This window comes from Rhinoraja longicauda, chromosome 18 (genome assembly GCF_053455715.1).
Source record: "Rhinoraja longicauda isolate Sanriku21f chromosome 18, sRhiLon1.1, whole genome shotgun sequence".
NCBI lineage: Eukaryota > Metazoa > Chordata > Chondrichthyes > Rajiformes > Arhynchobatidae > Rhinoraja > Rhinoraja longicauda.
Window position 1 is genome coordinate 6,514,052 of NC_135970.1, and position 23,877 is coordinate 6,537,928.

The window sequence follows — 23,877 nt, forward strand, 5'->3', positions numbered from 1 at the left end:
TATCTGATCATCAGTTAAAGATGTTCTTGTTCACTCTCTCACAGTCAGAATGCAACCTCCTTTTAGTCGACCATCTCTTTTCCCCTCTGCTGTTTGTCTCCATTCATTAATGCTTTTCCATTATTGCTGTTCCTTTACACAGGATTTTGAATCCTGTCTCTTGTGGTCTTCCCAGGTTTGGATGATTTGATGAACACGCTCGTGTGCAAGTCCTCTAGACTTGTCTCTCTCAATACAAATATGCATTTTGTGTCTTTTTGCTGCGTTTTGTCCACTCCATCTGTCTCTGGGTTGTTATGGTTTTCATTATGACGTCGCATAGTGTGACATAAGCCCATGGTTATGAAACGGTCTCTGATTATATACCCCTAAAAAAAGACTGCCAGATGGTTGGAGATGAAGACACAAGTCCAGAAACAGAATGGCATGCGCTGACTGGGAGTGAACAACAGAATTTTGAATAAAATACTCCCAATTTTTTTCTGATAATTTCATTACTATATTTAAAAGCAATAAATTAAAAATAAATGTAAATTAAATATTTACATAAAAACCAAATATTTTTTCTCACCACCTTTAGAGTATAATTGCACCATTCCTTGCCTGTGTAGGTAAGGTAGCTGAGTGAAAATCATATTATCCATCATCTGATCCCAGGTCTGGGTGAGCAAGGCACACAACACCCATAACCTCATCCTGGAGCAGAAAAGACAAACTGAGAAGGGAGAGTCATGTATTCTATCAAACCATTCCTTGAGGGAGGAAGAGAGTGATCTACTCTGCTTCACATTCACCCTAGAAAAACAGGGATAGTGTGTAATCCTAGTTTGGCAAAGTCATAGCTCCCATTATCTTGCCCTATAACTGGAAGATAGTTGAAAAGAGCAGGAGAGTTTGAAAGCAGTGCGATTAGCCCAGTCAGCTGAAGACAGTTAAGGTGAGAAGCGGGAGCAAAGCAGAAGTGCTTAAAAGGTAAACTGTCAGTCTTTTCCTCTTCAGTGTGAAAAGAGCGGAGAGTTTGAAAGAATGCGATTAGCCCAATTAGCTGAAGGCAGTTAAGCTGAGAGGCAGAACAATTTAAAAGGAACCATTGTTTTGGTTGCAGTATTCAAATTAGTTAATCGTGTAGCAAATAAAAACAAGGCAAGGTGTAGTAAAGCAGCCTATTGGGAGCCTGTGTGCATGTGCACATGCATGCATACATATGTGTGCCTTTGGCTCAGAAGTCTTGGGCGCTGCGTGGAGGTCAAGTGCGAGTCTTTCGTTGGCTCAGGAGTCTTAGGAGGTCAAGTGCAAGTCTTTGGCTCAGGTGTGGAGGTCAAGTGCGAGTCTTTGGCTCAGGTGTCTTCAGCAAGGAGGCAGAGAAAAGGAGACTATCTCAGGTGGATAGGAGGATAATTTCAATTTACTCTTTCGGGTGAGCCTCATTGTTTAATTACTGGTTTAGTTGCGGTGCTGATGGCAGGTAAGTTGGTACAGTGCTCCTGCAGGATGTGGGACGTCAGGGAAACTGTTGGCACCCCTGATCACCTGTGGGAATTGTTTCCAGTTGCAGCTCCTTAAAGAACTGGAGCAGCAGCAGGATGACCTCAGGACCTTCCGGGGAAAATTACAACTTGTTGGACAGGACAGATAAGCAAGGTCATCACACCAAAGGTCCAGGAAGAGAGAAGGTGGGTGACTACGAGGAAGAGAATTATACTTGGAGTGCAGGTGACCCCAGTGGCCATATCTCTTCAAAACAGCTACACCCTCATGGGTGCTGTCGAGCAGGATGACACATCAAGATTGAGCAGCAGTAACGGGCAGGTCTGTGACACCAATCTTGGTGCTGAGGCTAAGTGGGGAATGGTGGTGAAGCAGAGCCATAATGGTAGGTGACTCTATAGATAGGGGTGCAGATAGGAACGTCTGTGGCAGCAGTCGAGACTCTAGGATGGTGTATTGCCTCCCTGGTGCCCGGGTCCAGGATGTCTCGGAGCGGCTGCTTGATATGCTTGAGGGGAGAAAGCAGCCAGAAGTCATGCACGTTGGCATGCATAACGGAGTTAGGTAAAAGGCATAAAAGCAGGACCTCCAGAGTAGTGATCTGTGGATAGCTTCCACGTACTAGTGAGGGTAAGAACAGGAAGATAGGGGAAATGAATGTGTGACTGAGGAGTTGGTACAGGGGGCAAGGATTCAGATTTCTAGACCATTGGGATCTCTTCTGGGGCAGAGGTGACCTATACAAGAGGGATAGGTTGCACCTTAACTGGAGGGTTATCAATATCGTGGCAGGCAATTTTGCTAGTGCCACACGGATGAGTTTAAACCAAATTGTCAGGGAGAGTGGGATCTTATGCAGGATCGAGGAAGGTGAGAGGTTAGAAGTTAGTATGGTGGGTGATGAAGGTATAGAGGACAGAATGGGCAGGAGAAAGGCAGGGAGCGAGGAAGAAATGTTGGTTTAAATTGCACATATTTTAATACAAGAAGCCTGACGGGTAAGGCAGATGAGCTTAGGGATGGATAGGTATGTGCGACTGGGACATTGTAGGCATTATGGAAACCTGGTTAAGAGAGGGGCAGGTAGACACAAAGTGCTGGAGTAACTCAGCGAGACAGGCAGCATCTCTGGAGAGAAGGAATGGGTGACATTTCGGGTCGAGACCCTTCTGGTTAAGAGAGGGGTAGGACTGGCAGCTCAATGTTCCAGGGTAAAGATGGTTCAGGAGAGACAGAGATGAGGGTAAAAGGGAAGAGGGGGGGTGGGGGGATGTTGCGTTATTTGTTGAGGAGGAAGTCACGACCGTGGTCAGAGGTGACATTATGGATGGTTGAGTCTAGTGAGGCTATATAGGTGGAGCTGAGGAACAAGAAAGGGATGATCACCTTGTTGAGGGTGTACTATAGGCCCCAAATAATCAATGGGAATTAGAAGAGCAAATGTGCCAGAGGATTGCTGGCAGTTGCAGGTCTAATAAGGTTGTCTTAGCAGGAGATTGCAACTTTTCCAATATTGACTGGGAATATCATAGTGTGAAAGGTTTAGACGGGGTGGAATTTATTAAATGTGTTCAGGAGAATTTCCTCTTTGAGTGGTGACGAACTTTGAATAATGACCCATTTCTATCAAAACCTCATGTCCTTCCTCTGACTTCACAATTCACCACTCTTCTATCCTAATCTCACACCTTTTGTCTTTTCATCTCTGGCCTTTGTCCAAACATCTGCTTATCAGAATCCCCCCTCAACTGTATTATCATATCATCATATATCACATCATATATATACAGCCGGAAACAGGCTTTTTCGGCCCACCAAGTCCGTGCCGCCCAGTGATCCCCGTACATTAACACTATCCTACACCCACTAGGGACAATTTTTACATTTACCCAGCCAATTAACCTACATACCTGTACGTCTTTGGAGTGTGGGAGGAAACCGAAGATCTCGGAGAAAACCCACGCAGGTCACGGGGAGAACGTACAAACTCCTTACAGTGCAGCACCCGTAGTCAGGATCGAACCTGAGTCTCCGACGCTGCATTCGCTGTAAAGCAGCAACTCTACCGCTGCGCTACCGTGCCACCCAACTTCACCTATCACTTGTCAGGCGTTGTTCTGCTACTCTTTTTTTCTAGCTTTCTTACCCCCTTGTGTCCAGCTTCCCAAATAATGTGAAGAGGTGGTGCAAAGCCCAAAATTAATTTCCATTAGATTTTAAACCATATTGGTTTAAATAATATAATACTGTTTACTGCAAAAGATTCAATCTTTACTGAAGCTGAAGCCTCAGACACCAATCACAGGTAGATTGCTGCACACCACTCTATTGGCACAACGTTAGCACTGTTGTCTTTCAGCTCCAGAGGCTTAGGTTCAATCCTGATCTTGGTCACTATCTTGCGGAATTTTTACTTTCTCCATTTTTTTCCCACTTGCCAATTGGCTACTGTACATTGCGCTCATTTAGGTGGGTCTCAGGAGAATAAATAAGGTAGTGGTCATGGGATGGATAGAGGTTATGGAGAAGCAAGGATTAGTGTAAATGTGAACTTGATGCGTGTTTGGACGTGATAAGCCAAATAACCTATTTCCATATTGTATTACTCCAAGATGAGCCTACATACACATATCCACACAGCTTACTCTACACACTTATTGAACTCAACATTGGGCTTTGGAACATAGTACAGCTCAAGAACAGGCTCTTCATGGCACGATGTCTGTGCTGAACAAGATGCAAGAAGGTGAGGATAGATAAACAAGGGGAGGTGACTAGAGTAATAGAGCAAGACTGAAAGAACCAGATATGAAGATGGAATACATGATCACCCCTGGATGAGGATGGTTTGTAAATGATGCAAATGATGTTGTGTAGAATATATGGGACGAAATGGTAAACAATGGCTATAAATTAACATTTGACTGGAAATACAAATAAAGCAGGAAGCAAAACTGATATGCAAAATAAATTAGACAAAATAGCAACCTTACACCAACAATGCATCAGTACTGCATCATCTGCCCACTGTTTTGTCATAATTTGAGAAGAATTTGTCAAGCAATTCACAAAATGGATATCATTCCAAGAAGGTGAACAATGATCATAACCTTGCATCAACATTGTTTGAAGTCAGAGCAAGAGATCAGAAAGTGGGGAGGATAGTCAAGGTAGGGTCCAAAACCAGATCACTATCGCCCACGGGGATGGGCAGGTGCAGCTGCAAAAGAGATGAGGCCTTGCGACTTCAGGAGAGTAAGAAGGATGCAAGAAAGACAAGCGATGTACTGGAGAAAGATTTGAGGGCAGTAGGAGTCTCAATAAGCTCAAGCACTACGCTGACGCCTCATTGAAGTTGGTCGTATAGCGAGAGGACTCATGAAAAAAAAATTCTAACAGTTGCGATGATGAAGAAACAATACCAGTTGACCTTAAAATATAAAGACTGGAAATGTGAGGACTGGGGAAAGGTATAATTCAGTGACAAAAGTCATTTGCTGGTTCAGGGCCAACGTAGCCTACGTGATCACGCGCCCCCAGCCTGCCTTTTTGTTGGGTACATTGAACAGTTTCTGTTCCAGGCGTACACTGGTCCTATCCCCCAACTCTATCTCCACTACATTGATGACTGCATTGGGGCTACCTCCTGCACCCATGCAGAACTCATGGACTTTATTGACTTCACCACTAATTTCTGCCTTCAAATTCACCTGGACTATCCCGGACACCTCACTCCCCTTTCCTGATCTCACTGTCTCCATCACAGGAGATAGACTATTGACTGACGTCTATTACAAACCTACAGACTCCCACAGTTATCTGGACTACACGTTTTCACTTGCAAAGATTATTGCAATGCCTTCCGCCTTTAATCCTCCATAGACCTCAACTCATTCAAAATTCTGCATAAACTAGCTTGTACCACACCAATGCTCAATAATCTTGCTAAACTGCTAATTTTTAAAAGTCATACAGTACTAGTGTTTTCAAATCACTCCATGATTTTGGCCTCATTATACTCCAGTCTTCTCTAATCATTAAATGCTCCAAGCATTCTGCACTCTATAGCTTGTCTCTAACATAATCTCCAGTATCAGCAACCACAGGATGTTGCTATTGCTTTACTTCTAGCTGCAACTAGAGAATCTCCTGCAATGGCTACTGTGTCAGCATCCACTCTATTATCACTGGTGTTCCACAACATCTATCATTAGCCCCCAAATATTCTCATACATTAACTGCCCCTCGGCAATATCATCATCTTCTACAATGTGCGCTGATAACACACAACTCTATCCCACAATCGCCTTTTTTGTCCTTTCTCTGAATTTAGTCTGATATTGAGTAGAATCAGGGGTGCAGTGCTGCCGGAGCTCACCGGAGCACCGCTCTGTAAAAAAAAAACCAAAATAAACAGCGGGCAATTTTAAATAGCGGGGAATTTAACAGCGGCCGCTCTGGCACCAGTGACAGATTTAGATTTTTTTAGATTTGGAGATACAGCGCGGAAACAGGCCCTTCGGCCCACCGAGTCCGCGCCGCCCAGCGATCCCCGCACATTAACACTATCCTACACGCACTAGGGACAATTTTTTTTATTTTTTTTTTTACATTTACCCAGTCAATTAACCTACATACCTGTACATCTTTGGAGTGTGGGAGGAAACCGAAGATCTCGGAGAAAACCCACGCAGGTCACGGGGAGAACGTACAAACTCCGTACAGATGGCGCCCGTAGTCAGGATCGAACCTGAGTCTCCGGCGCTGCATTCGCTCTAAGGCAGCAACTCTACCGCTGCGCCACCATGCCTCTCATTGGACAGCTCCGGCACCTAAATAATTAGCACTGCAACACTGAGTAGAATGCCATAATTTTCCTCGGAGAAATGCTGAAAAGATTGAAACTATTTTCCTCACTCCCTGCCACAACTCTTGTTTCCAAGCCACTATGCTGTATCTCTCATTGGACCCGATTTACTTGGCAGGTTGCAATCTCAGTCTGTGTTACTGACTCCATATCCCCAACTTCCAGACTGACATGTTACTCATTTCAATAAAATTGCTCATTCTACCCTGCCTCTACAGTAAAACCTATATTTGTGCCTTTATTACCTCCAAACATGACCTTCACTTCATAGCTTTCATTTCATCCAAATCTCAACTTTCAGTAATTTACTTCTAACTAAATTATGTTTATTGCCACCCACGTGCTCACTGACCCAGTCCTGCAAAGCCTACAATTTAAGATTCTCACACCCATTTTCAAATTATTTCATGACCATGGCCATCGTACAATGATCTAATGCACCAACATTCTGCATTCTTCTTAATCTGATCTTTTGTACATTACCGTTCCCTTCATCACACATACTACTTAAGCCCTGAATTCTGGAATCTCCTCATAAACCTGCTCAATAACTGACATACATTGGTGTTGTGCCCAATTAGTAAAAAATGTTTGCAGTATAATTTGGCTTAGCTTTACTTTGTGCCTTCATTAATCCTTTCCCCAGTAGGGGACAGCATAATACTGCATTTGGATTTAATCTGTCAAGTATAATGAATGGAGAAACAGCAAAAGCAATTTATTTTAAAAATCAATTTCCAAATTTAAAAAAGGTTCTAAAATGCTTTACATAATCTGTCAAACAAAATGTTATATTAGGTTTCACAGGGGGTTAGGATAACTAGACACCCCAAAACATAGTCAAAGGGAAATATTTAAAGGAGTATCTCAAAGGAGGAGAGAAGTAGAAATGCAGAGAGATTTAGGAAAGTCATTCCAGAACTTGGTATGCAGTATTAGCCCTGGAGTGAAATAACGGGGATGATTAAGGACCAGAAGTGTATAAAAAAAAAGTATTAAAAAAAAACAAAAGTGCAGGTATCACACAGGGTTGGAAGAGTTTAGAGAGATCGGAAGGGGTCAAGATCAAGGAGGGATTTGAAAACAAGACTGAACTTGAAATGTAAGGCATTGTATAAATCATCCATGCTATGTTAGCACTACAAGTGTGAAGGGGAAATGGGAACCTTGTGTATTTAGGACATGTATATCTTACATTTTTCCAGAATAGAAAGAGAAATGTGGCCAGCAATGGATTGAGAGGAACAGGGTGTAAATGACCACATCAACAGCACGTGAACTCTGGGTAGAGTCCATGATTCTATGATATAGGCTGCTTTGGTGATGATGCGGATATGTGTCCCAATTCAAATTCACCTTGGGGTTAAATATAACACCTATGTTACAAACTGATTGCTCAGTATAAGACAATAAGATATTAGGAATTACAGTTTACAACGGTGACTTAAGTCTTATCAATATTTAGTTGGATGATTTTTTGGGTTCAACACCTGAGAAGCACTCTGTGGAGAGGTCAGGGAAATTGATATTTGGAAGCTGACGGGTTGCTTACAGATGTTATTGAATGGGAGCAGCATGGCTGATGACTAACTGGAGGAAGACAAAAATGTAAGAAAAAATATATTATTTGAACCTCCAGACCTGATCACCCCTTCAATAGCATAGCTCATACTTTCTGCCTATAGCTTTGACTTGCCTAGATCCTAAAATTACAGCCTTGAATATACTCAACAACGTCATCCACAGCCCTGGGGGCTAAGTAAATTAATTCATGTTAAGAAATTTAACCTTATCTTCATCCTACAATGCTTATTCCTTGACATAGAATATGAAACACACTACTACACTCTCCGGCTTAATTAAACAGCAACATTTATCCCATCAGTCCTTTTCAAGGTCGCATTGGAATAATAATCTCTCATTACTTATTTGAACCTGACATTTTCTTACATTTTCCAATACCTGGTACTGTCTTACATACTCATTTAGTTTGACTATATCCCATTGCAGATATTTTGTATTGTCCTCACAACTCATGTTGAAGCAATGGATGAAATGTGATATTTCTAGTTTAATGAGGAAACTAAGACTGGAGATAACGAGCTCAGTCTGAAATCTCACTTTTGTCCACTGGGTTATAATAGAAAATTGGAGAGCTGCAAACGTTGCACATAAGTTCAAACAATAGGGAAGAGAGAGTGAAAGCTAAAGACTGTACAGTCCTGTTTTCAAATTCTCCACAGGAGAGGAGGAAGATTGAAATGCCCCTCATCCTTCCCATTTTTATAATCTCTTCCATCCCATAACTGCCTCTTTCAGTTCTAGACCTCATTATCTTAAAATTTAGTTGTTCCGTTATTAGCTGCCTGGCCTTCAGCTGCCAAAGTACTAAATTCTGGAATTCTGTCCCTAAATCTCTGTATCACTCTAAATCTCTTTCCTTCTCTAAAACAAACTCTTTGATTAATAATAATAATAATAATAATAATAATGCATTACATTTATATAGCACTTTTCTAGAAACCCAAAGACGCTTTACATATTAGATATAACATAAAGATAAATAAATAAACGAACAGAAAAGGAAGAATAAAGTGGAGCGACGGTCAATGATTGAAGGCGGTGTTGAACAAGTGAGACTTCAGTGATGTGAACTGATTAAGAGTTGTGTGCCTAAATATTTTGTTAATAATGCTTCTGTAAAGCTTGTGGTTGTTACAACAAGGATGTTCAAGGCATTCATAATATACCTGATAACTTATTCAGATGACATGCTTTATTAAAAGGGGAGTGGTATATAATTAGTTAAGGGATTAGAAACAGAGTAACAGCGAATGGATATTTTTCTGAATGGAGAGATATGCAGCAGGGTTCCCCAGGTATCAGTATTTGAGCCACTGCTTCTCTTGGTATATACAAATAACTAGGAAGTACATGCTGAAGTCTGTAATGTTACCAAACTTGGCTACACAGTTAATAGCCAATAGGCAAGGAGCAGAATTCAGGGCATCATAAAAATGGCTCGTAAAATAGGCAGACACATGAAATATGCAATTTAATGAAGGTTTAGGAAGTGATACACTCAGGGAGATATCAAATGCAGAAGAAATATAATCTAAATAGTACCAGCTTGGAGAGTAATGTATAGAGATTATGGGTGTAGCATGAAGGTGAAAGGGCAGTAAATTATGCAATTATGAAAGCATGTGAGATGCTTAAGTTGTAAATAGGGGCACTGAATATTACAGCAAGGATGTTATGGTAAGATCCTAATAAATCACTGTTAGTTCTCAGCTGGTCAGTTAGATATTTCAAGGCAGCTTGGGTGCAGCAGGTTTCCAGATGATACTGCGATGAGCAACTTTAGTTTTATAGATGGACTGGGATTGTTTCCATTGGAGCTGGGATGGTTAATTTAATGCATGTCTGCAAAAATAATGATTTGAGAGAGCAGGTGGAGAGAAACTATTTCTTCTGACAACTGGGTTGGCATGTAAAAATCAAAATATTTACATAACTGGAAAGCAAACAAGGGGGCAGGAAATTGCCACGCAGTGGGAGAAATATGGTGGTGGTGAACTAAATTGGACAACTTTTCCAAAGGGTCAGCATTGTTCCAATGGGACAAATTGCCTCCATCAAAAAATTCTACAATTTTAAGATTCCCAGAATTATTCTTTGGATACTTTTACACAAGACTTTCAATTATTGGATTAATTTTTCCTGATTGTTTGGTTCCCTGGAATAATTATAGAACATAGAACTGTATAGCACAGGAACAGGTCCTTCCACAAGGACCTTCCATGTGCCGGAAAAGATACCTAGTTTAACTGATCTCATCTGCCTGTACATGATTCATAAACCACTATCCCCTGCGCTTCCATGTGCCTATCTAAAAACTTTTTAAATGTTACTACCTGTCAGCACTGCCACCCCTGGCAATGCATTCCAGGCTCCCATCACCCTCTGTAAAAAACTTGCCCTGCACGTCTCCATTAAAACTCCCCCCTCTGACCTTATAACTATGCCTTCCAATGTTGGACATTTCCACCCCAGGTAAAGTTAATGTCCTCAAACCATCGGGACAAACTTCCCGATCACCTCTTGAACTTGCTTCTTGTCTCTCCAATCGACTCCTGTGCTCTTCAACCTCTCCTTGATCACCTTCTACAAAAAGCTCCACCTGGATAAATGTGAGGTTATCCACTTTGGTGGTAAGGACAGGAAGGCAGATTATTATCTGAATGGTGTCAAGTTAGAAAAAGGGGAAGTACAACAAGATCTGGGTGTCCTTGTTCATCAGTCACTTAAAGTAAGCATGCAAATGCAGCAGGCAGTGAAGAAAGCAAATGGCATGTTGGCCTTTATGACAAGAGGAGTTGAGTATAGGAGCAAAGTGGTCCTTCTGCAGTTGTACAGGGCCCTAGTGAGACTGCACCTGGTGTACTGTGTGCAGTTTTGGTCTCCAAATTTGAGGAAAGACATTCTTGCTATTGAGGAAGTGCAGCGTAGGTTCACTAGATGAATCCCCGGAATGGCGGGACTGTCATATGTTGAAAGACTGGAGCGACTAGGCTTGTATCCACTGGAATTTAGAAGGATGAGAGGGGATCTTATTGAAACATATAAGATTATTAAGGGATTGGACATGCTAGAGGCAGGAAACATGTTCCCAATGGGTCCCTAGTGGGTGTAGGATAGTGTTAATGTACGGGGATCGCTGGGCGGCACGGACTTGGAGGGCCGAAAAGGCCTGTTTCCGGCTGTATATATATGATATGATATGATAATGTTGGGGGAATCCAGAACCAGGGGCCACAGTTTAAGAATAAGGGGTAGGCCATTTAGAACGGAGACGAGGAAAAACGTTTTCACTCAGAGAGCTGTAAATCTGTGGAATTCTCTGCCTCAGAAGGCAGTGGAGGCCAATTCTCTGAATGCTTTCAAGAGAGAGTTAGACAATAGACAATAGGTGCAGGAGTAGGCCATTCAGCCCATTCGAGCCAGCACCGCCATTCAATGCGATCATGGCTGATCACTCTCAATCAGTACCCCGTTCCTGCCTTCTCCCCATACCCCCTCACTCCGCTATCCTTAAGAGCTCTATCCAGCTCTCTCTTGAAAGCATCCAACGAACTGGCCTCCACTGCCTTCTGAGGCAGAGAATTCCACACCTTCACCACTCTGACTGAAAAAGTTCTTCCTCATCTCCGTTCTAAATGGCCTACACCTTATTCTTAAACTGTGGCCCCTTGTTCTGGACTCCCCCAACATTGGGAACATGTTTCCTGCCTCTAATGTGTCCAATCCCCTAATTATCTTATATGTTTCAATAAGATCCCCCCTCATCCTTCTAAATTCCAGTGTATACAAGCCTAATTGCTCCAGCCTTTCAACATACGACAGTCCCGCCATTCCGGGAATTAACCTAGTGAACCTACGCTGCACGCCCTCAATAGCAAGAATATCCTTCCTCAAATTTGGAGACCAAAACTGCACACAGTACTCCAGGTGCGGTCTTAATGATAGCGGAGTATGGGGAGAGGGTAGGAACAGGGTACTGATTGTGAATGATCAGCCATGATTACATTGAATGGCGGTGCTGGCTCGAAGGGCCGAATGACCTACTCCTGCACCTATTGTCTATTGGTTCCTTCACCCTGTCCTCACTGAACTACCTAGTCTCTCCCCAGCCTCCATGCTAGGTAAATGTTTACTTGCTCTCTTTTCTCCAGTACTGCTCTCCATCTTATCATACCCACTTTTCAAAATCCCACCCTGCAAACTGCTGCCCCATCTCCCCATCAACGACCATAATCATACCTTCCATTCCCTGGACCCGTTAAAAGCAATACTTGACCCGAAATGTGACTGATTCTCTTTCCACAGATGCTGTTGGATCTGCCGAGTTTTTCAAGCATTTTCTTTTCCAACATGTGCATTAAAATTTTAACTCTCACCCTCATCCTTCCACCTAGTACAGTGCCGACCTTCACTGAACAAGGGTCTTGAAAGTGACACCATTCAGTACCGTCTGGCTGGGCCACAATGGGGCGCTTTACCAATTTGATAAAACTGCTCCCGACCGTTGAATCATGCTGGAATGTGAAGATGACCCCAGGTTTTATTCTCTATTACAAGCCCTCCTCCTAATACTCTCTCCGCGAATCTTTCTCCTGCAATACGTTCAGGGAACTCATGGAAATCTCTGTCACTAAGTCAGACGATTCAACGGGGAGCGTCGACACTCGTCTATCTTCGGCTGGTGTACGGAGCCAGACCACCAATGGCCCCTATCTCCTCTCAAGCTCTGAGACAGGCGGTGCAGACTGAACTCACGCTCTGGGCGTAATGAGGGCGCTATGTAAATGTTGTTAGCTGTGCAATTAGTACTTTCCCTGCCATGTCAGTGGATTACCCGCGGACGGCAAATTCGCAGGCTCCCCGCTCTGATCCCCGGCAGCGTGAAGGGGTTGTTTTGCTGTACTCCGGCGCTGCTCCGTTCGCTTGGTCCGGCTCCAGCCCCAGCCCCGCAACAGTTCAGCGGCACTTCTCACCCATACCTCTATCGGAGCGCAGCGGGGAGCACGGGGCTCGGGGGAGGAGCGGGGCACTGCAGCTCCCGCGGCGCCGGCGCTCCGAGCCCAGCGCCGGGAGGGGATGGTGAGACGGGCCAGAGAAATGGCCAGTGCCGTCGGCGACTCCAGTCTGGACCCGGGCATCAAAGAGATGAACGAGACGTGGAAGGGGGCGATCGCCTGCCTAGGGGTCGCACTGCTTTTCCTGATGACCATCGGCGTCCTTTACTGGCAGGTGGTGGATAAGCCGCACACCAACTGGGTTCTGAGGGGGCAGGTCAGCGGGCTGGCGTGGGACAGGAGGAGCCTGTCCTTCTCGCTGATGTCCCTCAGCCAGGACAAGACCTTCGCTCACATCGACGCCGGCCACTTGCCCAACCGAGGAGTCACCCTGCTCAACAATCTCTGTTGGTTCAACACAACCCGGTTCTGTTACACATGGGAAGGTGTGGCCGAGCTCCAGGTGTCCCTGGATACACCGAACCAGAGTGTGGCGGAGTGTTACCGGGTAGACTGGACGCCCCTCCACTGTAAAGTGGCGCTCAAGGTAACCCCACTGCTGATCTGCCACAGGCAACTCGCAGATACTTCTCTTATTTGTTACGGTGCAAACTTGGCAATGAATCGGGTTTAGTTTTCTGCTATTAACAAAAACAGACTGTTCGGCCCAACAGTATGTTTCACACCAGCCTCCTCTCAATCCTTTGCATGTGCCACATAAGGGTATGCACGCGTATTACATAACTATCAGCTGTGGCTCAGTGGTATCACTCTCCTTTCTGAGTCACAAGGTTGTGGGTTCAAGTTCCACGCCTGAGACCTCATATAAGGCGAGTGCTGTGTCTTTGGAGGAAATGTTTCACTGACAAAGGGTGCACGTTGAAAGATTACTCCCCTTTCAGAGAAGCAGCTCTGAGATAAGGCTGCACTGAGGGGCAATGTCACTGGATTACTACATTGTCAGAAGGCAACGCTACATTGTCTGACAGAGGCAGATACAGACCCAGAGGCAGTGCTGCACTGCCCAGAGACGATATTAATCATATATCTACAGCCGGAAACAGGCCTTTTCGGCCCTCCAAGTCCGTGCCGCCCAGTGATCCCCGTACATTAACACTATCCTACACCCACTAGGGACAATTTTTACATTTACCCAGCCAATTAACCTACATACCTGTACGTCTTTGGAGTGTGGGAGGAAACCGAAGATCTCGGAGAAAACCCACGCAGGTCACGGGGAGAACGTACAAACTCCTTACAGTGCAGCACCCGTAGTCAGGATCGAACCTGTGTCTCCGGCGCTGCATTCGCTGTAAAGCAGCAACTCTACCGCTGCGCCACCGTGTTGCGCTGCCTGACGGAACACTATCGAGGCAGTGCTGCACTGTTTGACGGGATGGTACTGAGGCAGTGTGGCATTTTCTGATAGAACAGGACTGAGACAACGTGGCACTGTTTCTTGGAACAGTATTGAGGCAATGCTCCACTGTTTGAAGGGGCAATATCGAGTGCGATGCACTATTGTTATGATTTATTTTGGTGAGGTATTATTGTTAGTTCTGCACCGTGGGAGAGAATGTCCTTTGGATACGAATTTAAGATACAGTCCGGAGTTCAGGAAATACTGCCATTCAGAGAGGTCATTGTTTTTTTTAATGTAAGCGCATTGTTTTGCACTGATCCCATAACCCTTGACATCTAAAAATATGTTAGTCTCTATCTTAAATATGCCAAATTAATATGCATTTATGATCTTCTGGGGAAGAACATTACAGCGATTCTCTACCCTCTGGGTGAAGTTATTATTTTTAGAACTATCCGGAGTGGTCAACCCCTTATTTTAAAACTGTGACCCCCTTGTTTCTTGACTTGTAGACAGTGGGAAGTCATATCTGTGTCTGCCATGTCAAGCACCGTTAAATATATTTGTATGCTTCAATGTCTCTTACTTTTCTAAAATGAAGACCAGAGATCTAGTTGGCCTATTCTCTTCTCGTCTGAGAAATGTGCCGTTCCAGTAATTGGTCTGATGAAACTGTGTCCCAAGTGTTTTTTTAAATCTTGAAGTAACGATACCAGGCTTGTACGCAATATTGTACACAATATATACACCAGAGCCCTACATAATTGCGGCAAAACATTACTGTATATTCAAATCTTCTTACAATTAAGTCAACCCATAGTTTGCCTTCCTACTTGCTTGGTGCACCTTTATGTTAACGTTGAGTAATTTTTGTTTAAGAAGCCTCGGGTCTCTCTGAACACCAACACCTTTTAATCTCTTAAATTAGATGTTAATCAAGGCATTTGTCATTTCCGGTGAATGCAAAAGATTACATGGCATTATTTAAAGAAGAGCAAAGGAGTTCAGTCGGGAGTTAGAAGAATACTAAATTAAGTAGTAGAGAATTTTGATTGTTATCTCACTGTGCTCATCAGGTCTCACTGTGCACAAATAAGCTGCAGTGTTCCTAACATTACAACAGTTACCACACTTCTAACATAGTGAAGATCTATAAAAATGAAAATCTTTATTTCTTGTCTATTTCTCTCTTGCCTTGCTTGAAAATGTGAGAAGACGATCTCATCAAGGCATCTCACTGCCTATTGGTTACTTGGACCTGGGTCACCTAAACTCCAAGTTACAATCTTGCCCATTCCCTGACTTTCATTTTTCCAGCAGACGTTAATATCAAATGATAATATTTTAAAATCAGAGTTGGTATATAATGATCTCTGACCAGTCTGCAGTGATCTATAGTAAGAGCGCAATGATCTAAACTCGGGGTGTAACAATATAAATGCAAAATATTATGATCATTGATCAGTGTTTAATGATTTAGAACCATATGTAACAACCGTGGGTTAAAGCATGATGATCTATATGAATGTGTAATACTCTAGCACCAGTACATAACGATCTAGAAACATTGTGTAATGGAAGGGACCATTCAATCCATTATATCTGTGCCAGCATTTGGGATATTCCCATCAGTGCTATCACCCCCATCACTAAACCCCTGGTAAGCTGTTCACTCTCTCATGCATATTAATTCCCTCCTAGTTTTCCTACCACACAACTATACTTGCAATTTATAATTGTTAATTAAACAAACCAGCATATTGGGATGTGGGATGGAATTGGTGTACTCAGAGAGAAACACATGTCGTCACAGAGAGAATATGCAAACTCAACAAAGATAGCATTCAAAGTAATTATTGAAACTGGGTTGTTGGATCTGTGAGGCAACAGCTCTACTAGCTGTACAACTGTGCCATCTGCTATTGGAAAGCTTGTTTCTCTTCTAAATCTACTAAAGGTCCAGAACTGAGTCTCTCTCTCATTTCTGGATTGCTCTAATTTGTGGAATGAATGGCAAAGCTTGTGGAATGAATTGCACGTTCTAAGCACCAATACAATGTAATGATTCAGTTTGTGTTCAGTGATTCAGGGTCAATGTGTTATGATGTGACAGTCCAGTGGTTCAGAATCTACCTGTTCCTCTTCAGAACTTGTGCATTATGATCAAAATCATAATGAAGAGCAAAGGAGTTTGGTGCAGAGAGCCTTATTGTAATTTTCCATAAGGAGCAATGATCCAAAATCAGTACATCATAATGTACATTAAAATAAATAGAATCAACCTGGGTGAATTATTTTCTTCCCTTCCCTATGTAGTTCAAGAGTCCTAAATCTGTCATATCCCTAATTACTACATGAATTTATATGTCTGTATACATCATTGAATAATTCTTGCATAATAGGACAGATCTCACTGTGGAAATCATGTAAAGGCCAGCAATACTCATGTTTAGTCACATAGAAATCGAAGTTAAACACAGAAATCAGGATGTGCAAAGTTCCTCAAAAAGTTTTCTAAAAATCACTTTTTTTGTCTCCGGTACAAATGTATTGAAAGGTGTGAAGACACCAACTGGGCAAGCCAGAAAATATTTGAGTTTGTTATTTACGATGTAAGAACTCTTTTAGCTGTTTGTTCATACAGGGTACTGGATGAGGAGATATTTCCAGGAGCCCAATCTTTGTCAGAAACTTCAGAATCTAGAAATTAACTCCTTCCCTCTCCAACTATTCAAAATTAAATTAGTGTCCACAATGTCCATACCATATTTAAACTCAAGGTAAAAAATCATACACATATTCATATCACCTGAGTATTTATATGTAACGTCATCTGACACTATCCAGTACCCTCATCTGTAGTTGATACATTTATCTGTGGCTTTCTTGATTTACTTGAGTAATCACCTTTTTCCCCTGATCAGCTTCGCTGTATCTTTTCTCTGCAAAGCTATCATCCAATAGTCTGCTGCCCTGTCCTAATATGCACCATGAAATTTTCATTCATCTGTCGCTCCCAGATAAGCAAGACCTCAGTTTTGAAATTCTAAATTTTTTCCTTTGAAATAATTTAATGGAAAGTGTTCTCCGATCTCTGTAATCTCCAGCCCTATATCCCTCAGTTACCTGTCACCCCAAATTTAATTACCATGCCTTCAGCTATCAAGCACTATGATCTAGAATTCCCATCTTCTCGCCTTCATCTTCTTGCTTTAAGCTTTTGATCATAGAATAGAACAGTGCCGGAGTAATTCAGTGAGTCAGGCACCATCTGTGGAGAGAATAGACAGGTGCGTTTCATGCCAGTATGCGTTTGGTGCCTTCTAATATGGCCTAACCCAGTTTTTGTTTCATAATAATCTTTTAAATGCACTGGGTTATTTTGCTATGTTAAGGATGTTATATAAATGGAATTTGTCGTGAATTCAGTGTCTCCTTTGGCAGTGAAGACTCATAGATGTAAAGTTTCATTCCTACAAAATAATTTAGATCATTATTTATTTATTTTTAAATTTTGCGCACCTTTTATCCTCCTCAATCTAATCTTTCCTTCTATCTTTATTAAACTGTTTTAAAACCAGATTTGTTATTAATTTATTCCATAGCAGAATGAAGATGTTGCTGGGAAAGCCAGCATTTATTACCCATCAAGGAGTTTTCTGGACGTGAGCTCTTTCCTTGAACTGTTGCGAATGTTCTCTTACTCTGCAGTTTGAGGGCGTTCCAGGATTTTGGCTCAGTGATGTATTTCTCAATCAGAATAGTGCATGACTTGATCCGAAATATTGCAGGTATACTTGCTGACCTTGTCCCTTGAGATGAGGAAGTTGGAATGTGACAGTTTGTTGTGGCAGAACAGCTTGTAAATGTTAGTCACTGCAGCCACTTCACCAATGACAGAGGAACTGAATAGTTAGTTTGATTACCAATAAGGTGGGCTTTGTTGTCTCAAATGCCTAAGCTATTCCAGATAAGTGGAAAATAGTCCATCATATTCCTGACACTACATATAGATGGTGAAAAGGATTAGGAGTGTTAGAAGGTGGGCTACTTCCTGCAGTATCCAGATGCATCACCATTTTATCAGGATACATCACAGCCTGGTTTGGGAACAGCTCCATCCAAGACCGCAAGAAATTGCAGCGAATTGTGGACCCAGCCCAGACCATCGCACAACCAACCTCCCTTCAATTGACTCCATTTATACCTCACGCTGCCTCGGCAAGGCTAGCAGCATAATCAAGGACGAGTCGCACCCTGGCACTCCCTTTCTCCCCTCTCCCATCAGGCAAAAGGTATAGAAGTGTGAAAACGCACACCTTGGTGTAATTGCTGCAGCATTCATGTGATTTGTCCAGAGAAGTTTCTATTCAGTGATGACTCCTTCACACTACGAATAATTTACAGAAGCCAATTAATTTACAATCCTGCACATCTTTGAGATGTGTAAATATGTGCTCTAATAAACAATGACTACTATGCTTCGTAGATCTAATTTTTATTATTGCTGGCCTTATTAAATGGGTCTAAATGGATATAAAGGCAAAGCCAGAATAATTGGAATTGGCCCTGGTATCTCCTAATTGATGATGTTTAGTTATTGTTGTGTATATAATTTTGTGACAGTGATATCAAATTAATTCTGTTGAATTGCTGTGGTTCCTGAGCTATATGCCAACTGTCCAACTGTATTACTTGGTCATTTCCATATTGATGATAGTGAGATTTTACTGTGAACATTCATTTTTATAAACATAGCACAAAAAGTAAGGAAATTTGTGTTTGGTAGATTATTTCTTTGTTGTAACAATGCTTCTTGGCAATAAATCCTATACCGTTGGAAAGCCTGTTTATTTCCCTTTTAAATGGTGCCACATTTGTAAGGAACATGCATTTGTGGGATGAGCAGCAGAGCTGAGTATATGGGTTGCGCCCATGAAAAATTTGCCAAATCTTCTCTGCCAATGCCAAACAGCTTATTCTGCTGTTGCTATTGACTCTTGTTTTGAGCTTCTGGTACCCCCAGGTGCTGACAATCAGGTGCCTGATTGGCACCTGATTGGCAGCATCAGTGAGCATGGGCCCTGCTACAGTGGTCAGTAGGTGTCTGCTCCAAGAATCGGCATGCCACGTTTGACTAATCTGGATAGGGCCCGTGCGATAGGGCAACTTCAAGCTGGTGTTTCGCAAAACCAAGTTGCGGCATTATTTGGAGTGAGCCCTAGTACCATCTCCAAAGTGAAGGCCAAGTTCCATATAACGGGGGATGTCAGAGACAGGCCGCGAAGTGGGCGTCCGAAGAAGACGACACCCGAAGAAGACCGTTTCCTCACCCTGTCAGCACTTAGGAACCGTAGGCTGTCTTCTACAGATTTGCAGTCAAGGTTTGCAGGACGATATGGCCGACGGCTCTCTGCCCAGACAATTCGGAACAGACTGCACGCAGCCGATCTCTGGTCTCATAGGGCTGCCAGGAGGCCTGCCATGACTGCCCTTCACCGTCAGGCCCGTTTGCGCTGGTGTCGGCAACACGTGCACTGGAACCTGAACATGTGGAGGAACGTTATGTTCAGCGATGAGTCCAGATTCTGCCTACGGCAGTTGGATCATAGGGTCAAAGTGTGGAGAAGACGCGGAGAACGCTATGCTGATTGCTGCACCGATAGAGTAACATCTTTTGGTGGAGGCAGTGTGATGGTGTGGGGCGGCATCTCCCTCACTGGAAAAACGAGGCTTGTCAGCATTGGAGGCAATCTCAATGCAGAGAGATAGCGAGATGAGATTCTGCAACCAGTGGCAATCCCATATCTCCACAGTCTGGGACCGAACTCTATCCTCCAAGATGACAATGCTCGCCCCCACAGAGCAGGGTTTCTCAGAGACAACCTCCAGAATTTGGGAGTGGAGAGGATGGAATGGCCTGCCAGCAGTCCTGACCTCAACCCCATTGAACACTTGTGGGATCAGCTTGGGCGTGCTGTTCGTGCCAGAGTGACCAACACAACCACGTTGGCTGACTTGCGACAAGTGCTGGTTGAAGAATGGGATGCCATCCCACAACAGTGTGTGACCAGGCTGGTGACCAGCATGAGGAGGAGGTGCCAGGCTGTTGCGGTTGTGTATGGTTCTTCCACACGCTACTGAGGCTCCTGTTTACTAAATGAATAAATTGTTAAATTGCCAATATGTCTTGTTTCTTCAGACTTCAATCATCCAATCCACCAAACAACACCGAACAAGAGTCAATGGCAGAATAAGCTGTTTGGCATTGGCAGAGAAGATTTGGCAGATTTTTCATGGGCGCAACCCACATACTCAGCTCTGCTGCTCATCCCACAAATGCATGTTCCTTACAAATGTGGCACCATTTAAAAGGGAAATAAACAGGCTTTCCAATGGTATAAGATTTATTGCCAAGAAGCATTGTTACAACAAATAAATAATCTACCAAACACAAATTTCCTTACTTTTTGTGCTATGTTTATTTAAATAGCAGAACACTGGACCAGAGGAGTGAGAATGTGCTATAGAAATATTGGTTACTGTATATTACCCCTCCATTAAGTAAGTATCGAATGCATCATAGATATATGCATCATAGATATACAGTTAAATCTGTCTGTATTTGCTTAAATATTGAAAAAAGAAACTGCAAATGCAGGTTTACCAAAAAGAAATAAAGTGGGAGAGTAACTCAGCAGGTCAGGCAGCATTCCTGGAGAACATGGATATGTAATGATTCGGATCGGGAGCATTCCTCAGACTGATTGTAGCGAGGAGGGGGCAGTGGCGATAAGAAATCTGGCAGGACAAAGTGTGGCAGGACAAAGTGAATACAGGCAAGGAAGGTTTCTGTGTAGGCAGATGGTTGGAACAAAGACCAGAGATTAACCTCTGGTCTTTGTTCCAACCATCTGCCTACACAGAAGGTGTGAGACGGATGGGTTGAAGAGTTGAAAATTGTGAGGCCAAAGGAAGGAACATAGGAGGAGGGGGAGGGGAGAAATAGGTGCATCCAGGTGGGGCACAGGGGAGGAGGAGAGCAAAAGAGGGGGTGTGGGGACAAATGGGTGGATTGTTAGAGGTTTCCTAAAATTACAGAATTCAATGTTCATATTGTTGTGTAGTAAGCTGTCCAAGTGGAATATGAGTGCTGTTCCTCCAGTTTGCTTGTGGACTCACTCTAGCAGTGGAGGAGGCCCAGGACAGAAAGGTCATTATGGGCATGGGAAGGGGAGTTCAAATGGTTAACAACATGAAAATCCAGGAGACCTTGGAGGACCGAGCGCAATCTGTGCTTGGTTTAGACGATGTACGGGAGGCCATATGGGGAACACCGGATGCAGTAGATGGGGTTAAAAGGGTGCATATGAACCACTGTCTCACTTGGAAGGTCCATGGATTGAGGTGAGAGAGGAGGTAAATGGACTGGTATTACATCTCCTGTGGATGTAAGAGCCTTTGGAGTACCTTTTGGAGTTCCAGAAAACATTATATATTTAATATATTGAAGCACAATGCACCTTTAAGTGCTTAAATATATCTGAACTTAACATCAGTGAACCAGAAGCAGAACAGAATTTTAGTAAGCTATTCAAAGAAGCGCAAGACGCCATTGTTTGCTGATGCCCAGAAGTGTGTTCAGCTCCGGCTGAACAATTTCTAATCTTGTGATGTGGACTCGATAAGAAGAAGAGATCAGACTTTAATCCATGTTTTGAATTTTGAAAATGGCTTGGATACGTCCAGAAAAATGAGAGAGCATTTCCATGCCACAAACTTGGAGCTTGGAGAGTGCGGGGCAAGGATCATTTCCCTGGTGATTAATACCTCAGAGTTTGTCTGACATTCAAAGCAGAAAATGCATAATACATCAGCACTGAATCAAATTCTTTAGTTATTCAGACTTTCTTTGTGGATCCATGATACAAACTGCATTTGTGTGAGGCATTGTATTGTACGGTGGTCAGGAAAGGTATGCAGAATTATTGTTGATCTGGCTAATCCACAGGCTAGAAATCTGGTAAATGGAAGGTGTAACTGAGTTGGCGAGATCCCTTTTTTCGGGCTGCATACCTGTATGTTACAGCATACCTTCTGGGGCACTTAGCCTCTTTCTTTCCAATTGTTGGAATTGTACAGGAGGGGATATGTGTCCATCACCTACTGCAGGTTCGATAAACAGAAACATAACCCTGGTACCCCCTCCCCCACGCACCCCTCCCCAATCACCACTTCACACCTACTTACAGCCCGACTACAGGCTGCAAAGACTGGACCCTTCCCCACCGATCTCTCCCAAATCACCACTTCACACCGACTCACAGCCTGACTCCAGTCTGCAAAGACTGGACCCTTCCCCACCCACTCCTCCCCAATCACAACTTCACACCTACTTACAGCCTGACTACAGGCTGCAAGACTGGGCCCTCGTTCAGTACCCACCCCCCTCCTTGCTGCCCAACATCAGTCTGGCCACTTCTCCATCACCAACAATAGAAATTGCAGAGGTGGAGAGGCTATTCATGAGACGAAAAAGCCGGAAATCTCCAGGACCGGACAATGTTTCCCCCTCTACCCTCAAGCTCTGTGCCGAACAACTGGCACCAATCTACACAGACAGTTTCAACCAGTCCCTACAAACCTGCACTGTCCCTGCCTGCTTCAAGGTCTCCACTGTTGTTCCTATACCCAAAAAGACACGGATTACTGGTCTTAATGACGACAGGCCGATCGCACTGACCTCTGTAATCATGAAGACCCTTGAAAGACATGCTGGCCCAGCTGAAAAACATCACAAACCCCCTGCTGGACCCTCTGCAGTTTGCATAAAGGGCCAATAGATCAGTGGATAAGTGCAACCTAGGCCTGCACTTCATCCACCAGCACCTAGACCGCAAGGGGACCTATGCAAGGATTTTGCTTGTGGATTTTAGCTCTGCATTCAACACCATCGTGCCAGAGCTACTACACTCCAAACTCTCCCAGCTGACTGTGCCTGAACCCCTCTGTCACTGGATCACCAACTTCCTGACAGACAGGAAGCAGCATGTGAGGCTGGGAAAGCACATCTCGGACCTGCAGACCCTCAGCATAGGAGCACCGCAAGGCTGCGTACTCTCCCCTCTCCTTTACTCTCTCTACACCAACAACTGCACCTCCACAGACTCCTCGGTCAAGGTTCTCAAGTTTGCGGATGACACAACCCTGATTGGACTGATCCAGGATGGGGAGGAATCTGCTTACAGGCAGGAAGTGACACAGCTGGCGTCCTGGTGCCATCGCAACAACCTGGAGCTCAATACTCTTGAGACAGTGGAATTGATAGTAAACTTTAGGAGAGCTCCCCTTCCCCTCCCCCCACTCACCATCAACAACACCACAGTCACAACTGTGGAGTCATTTAAGTTCCTTGAAAGCATCATCTCCATCAACCTTAAATGGGAAGCCACCATCAAGTGGGAGGCCACGGTCAAATTGGCCCAACAGAGGATGTACTTCCTGTGGTTGCTGAGAAAACACTATCTGCAACAGGCAATGATGGTCCAGTTTTATACTGCCATCATAGAGTCTGACCTCAC

General features: G+C 43.6%; 2 protein-coding genes across 3 annotated transcripts in view; one reads left to right on the forward strand and one right to left on the reverse strand.

Annotated features, from left to right (window-relative positions):
- LOC144602214 (oxysterols receptor LXR-alpha-like) overlaps positions 1-23,877 on the reverse strand; it is a 442,571-nt gene that overhangs the window by 140,642 nt on the left and 278,052 nt on the right. The window lies entirely within an intron of this gene.
- LOC144602213 (SITS-binding protein) overlaps positions 12,649-23,877 on the forward strand; it is a 63,484-nt gene continuing 52,255 nt past the window's right edge. For both annotated transcript variants that reach the window (XM_078415023.1, XM_078415024.1), the window contains exon 1: positions 12,649-13,480. In XM_078415023.1, coding sequence (XP_078271149.1) covers positions 13,016-13,480 — 465 coding nt within the window. In that variant the 5' untranslated portion in view covers positions 12,649-13,015. The remainder of the gene's footprint in view (positions 13,481-23,877) is intronic.